We start from the raw sequence: 3,011 nt of genomic DNA, 5'->3' as shown, positions 1-3,011 counted from the left end.
AACGTGCTGTGCTCAGCATTTCCTTCTCCCTCTGACTCCCTGCACTCTATTTTCCACCAGTGTTCTTGGGCTGGGGCTGCATAGCCGGCCCTCGGGGCACAAAGGCACGGCAGCTGGGAACACCACTCTCTGACCAGGAATACCACCAGTTCTTCAAGTTCCTGCGGATCACCATTCAAGCCAGCACTGCCTGCCACCTTCGTGAGCTGTACGGCTGCAAGAACTCACTGGTCCAGAGACTGGACGAGTATGAAAACCACGGAGTCATCCCTCCAGGTAAAGCCAACCATGACTCCCAAGGGCAGGCAGTTGGACAGGGGTCCTGCATGGCCCAGATCACTGGGACAGGAAACACTCAGGAGCTGGGGCAGGGGAGAGAGGTGGGTAGCAATCCTGCAGTGAGGAGAAGGCATCTGCTCATGGGCATCCTCTCTCACATTTGATTGCATCCACACATGTCCCTAGGACCAGCCTCCTCTAACCCCATGAGTTATGAAGATGACCAAGAAGCATTGGAGTTTCTCACAAGGTTCCCAAATTACACAGGGGTTTTCATGGAGGGACATCACTCAACAGGGAGGTTATTGTTAAGGGGGATGTCAGCACTGGAATCTAACACGGGGTCTGTGTCTTTATTTGCCTCTTTCTAGGGCCCATATGCTCCGAACTGCCAGGAAATCCTTTCTTCCGCAACTTCTGCACCTTTTCTCTTTATCGCTGTATTACGAGAAAGTATTTCCTTAAGGTGAGTTGTTTAGCTATTTCCTGAAGACTACGGTGTGCTCTGAGCAAATAACAAGCAAAAGGGAGAGCCCTGAAAATGCGTAAGTGGGAAAACAAAGGGCTAAAAGACAGGGAAGATAGAAGAGAGCCATCGGCAGCCCACCTTCCAGGGGCACTCACACCAAGCTGATTAGCTTACACAGATGCCACCTGCAGCCACTTGCCAAAAATGAGACTTTGCAGAAGGTATTCTTCAAAAAAATGAACCTTTGAGGACCACCTCAGCCCTCTTCTCCAGCTCTCATTCCGAACCAAGTTGAGACAATCTAGGTTTCTCCAGGAGAAAGGGGGATTCATGTAGGCTAGAAGAGGAGAGTATAGAGGGCTGTGAGTCCCAAGAGAGATTTATGAGGAGACTTGACAAGGTTAAGGATATGAAGGTTTATTTTTCTTTCCTGGGCTCATCTTAGTAGGAATTGGGAAAAATGAGATTGTGCAGTGAGAGCTAAACACACAGAACAGGGCTGTGCACAGGTGACTGCTCCTAAGCCTCTCCAGAGGAATGTTTTCTCCTTCACAGAGGACCATGTGCCCAGGACACAGCAGAGCCAGGCAGCGCAGCAAAGCAGGCACCAGCACCACCACCACAAGCAGTGATGCCATGTCATCCAGCAGCTTTGGTCCCCAGCCAGTCCCCACCACGTCTCCCACATCTGGCTCCAGACCTGGCACAGGCACGGCTGTGATCCCCACCTCCTTACCCACAAGCACACAACCAAATCCTTCTGGCCCACAAGCCACAGAGGTGACAGCCAGTGGCCAGCAGCAAGGACAGCTGCCCAACAGTGACATCGAGGATCTCCTCCTGAGGATACTAGACAGCCAGGTGCAGACTTCACTGCAGACAATGAAGTTGCTGATGTCCGTTGGGAAGATTGTGAAGGAGGAAGAGTTGCGGAAAGCTGCCACAAGCCTGCTGGTGGCCCTGAACAACGCAAACGTGTCTTGGTCACCAGCCAACTGATACAGTTCAACAGTGTGGTAAACACAGGGGAAAAGCCATCTCTTCCAAGTGCATGGGGAAACAGAGCCATGGGAAATTCTACTGCTCAGGATTCAAAGAAAAAAGATGGTATCCTCTTGGAAGTAAATGTATTGAAAAGATACCATTTTCTCCTGTAAAAACTGCTCACCGTTGATGGTGTTTGTTGTGTCATTCAAGGGATGTCATGGGAGAATATTGGCTTTTCTTTAATAAATGTAGGTGCTCCTGCTCAAAAGCACTAAGAGAAGAACCTTCTTTGGAAATATGTGTGTGAATATACATACACAGATATACAAGGGGTGCTCTACAAGTACAGGAAGGCCTTATCCTGCAAGAGAACTGCTGGTCCAGCATTCTCCTTGTGCTGGGGTTTGCACATGGTTGACATCTACTTCTGAAATATTGTTATGAAACACACAGGATAAATATTCATATTAAGAGCTTCCTCTTGTCTCTCGCAAAAAATCTGAGAGTCTGATTTATAAGGAACTTTGACTAAAGTGCTGTTTCTTTTCTAAACACTGAACATGCCTGTAAGTAAAACAGTGTGAAGCCATCTGGAGTCTGCACTTGCTGCTAAAACCAGAGTGGGAACTCTCCAAGAAGCAGCTCTGGTTCTCTGAATCTCCACTCAGAAGATGTTGCTACCTCAAACTCAGTCTAAGCTCCAGTGGTTTTGGCTTTCCAAGAAGACCACCACTGAAGTGAGAATGCCCTATTCACCTTTCCTTCTACAGGCTTTCTTGTTATCTATTCCACCAAGGGCTATGAGGAGAAAGGGGTCAAAGGCAGCTCTCTTGATGATGCACCACACCAAGCAACATCCCTGTGGAGAGGGTCTGGGATGCTGGTTCCCTTTATACTGCTAAGTGACACAAACACAGCTGAGTGAAATATAGGCTCTGTGTCTATCCACTGAAGGAAGTCCTTAGAAAGAAGATCTCAAAATCACAGGTCCTCCATTGTCCTGGGAAGTGTAATCTTTCCCAAGGCCAAAGGCAGGTCACACATGGGAAACGTGCAAGCCCTGGAACAGTCCCTAGCAGGTGGGATCCGTAACAGAGCACACGCTGCCCCGGCCTTACTCCGGCACACCAGCTCATTCTTTTCTCCCTGGAAGGCGCCCAAAGCTGCCAGATCCCTGCCTGAGGCACCACGGCTTGTGCCCCCATCCAGCTGTCTGGACAATGACAGCTTCCCCAGCTCCAGCAGCGGGGGTACTTCTGGCAGCAGCCTTTGCCCG

General features: G+C 49.6%; 1 protein-coding gene across 2 annotated transcripts in view; it reads left to right on the top strand.

The window, feature by feature from the left end:
• The window catches only part of LOC108444687 (acrosin-binding protein-like), a 4,403-nt gene extending 1,398 nt beyond the window's left edge, over nucleotides 1-3,005 (top strand). For both annotated transcript variants that reach the window (XM_017726204.1, XM_017726206.1), the window contains exons 2-4: nucleotides 61-276; nucleotides 651-745; nucleotides 1,304-3,005. In XM_017726204.1, the coding sequence (XP_017581693.1) occupies nucleotides 61-276; nucleotides 651-745; nucleotides 1,304-1,747 (755 nt within the window). In that variant the 3' untranslated portion in view covers nucleotides 1,748-3,005. The remainder of the gene's footprint in view (nucleotides 1-60; nucleotides 277-650; nucleotides 746-1,303) is intronic.
• Nucleotides 3,006-3,011: the final 6 nt, after the last annotated feature.

The sequence above is a fragment of the Corvus brachyrhynchos genome, unplaced genomic scaffold, assembly GCF_000691975.1.
Source record: "Corvus brachyrhynchos isolate BGI_N302 unplaced genomic scaffold, ASM69197v1 scaffold191, whole genome shotgun sequence".
NCBI classification, from domain to species: Eukaryota; Metazoa; Chordata; class Aves; order Passeriformes; family Corvidae; genus Corvus; species Corvus brachyrhynchos.
Note: the sequence above shows the minus strand (reverse complement) of the source record. Positions and strands in the feature narration are given on the sequence as shown.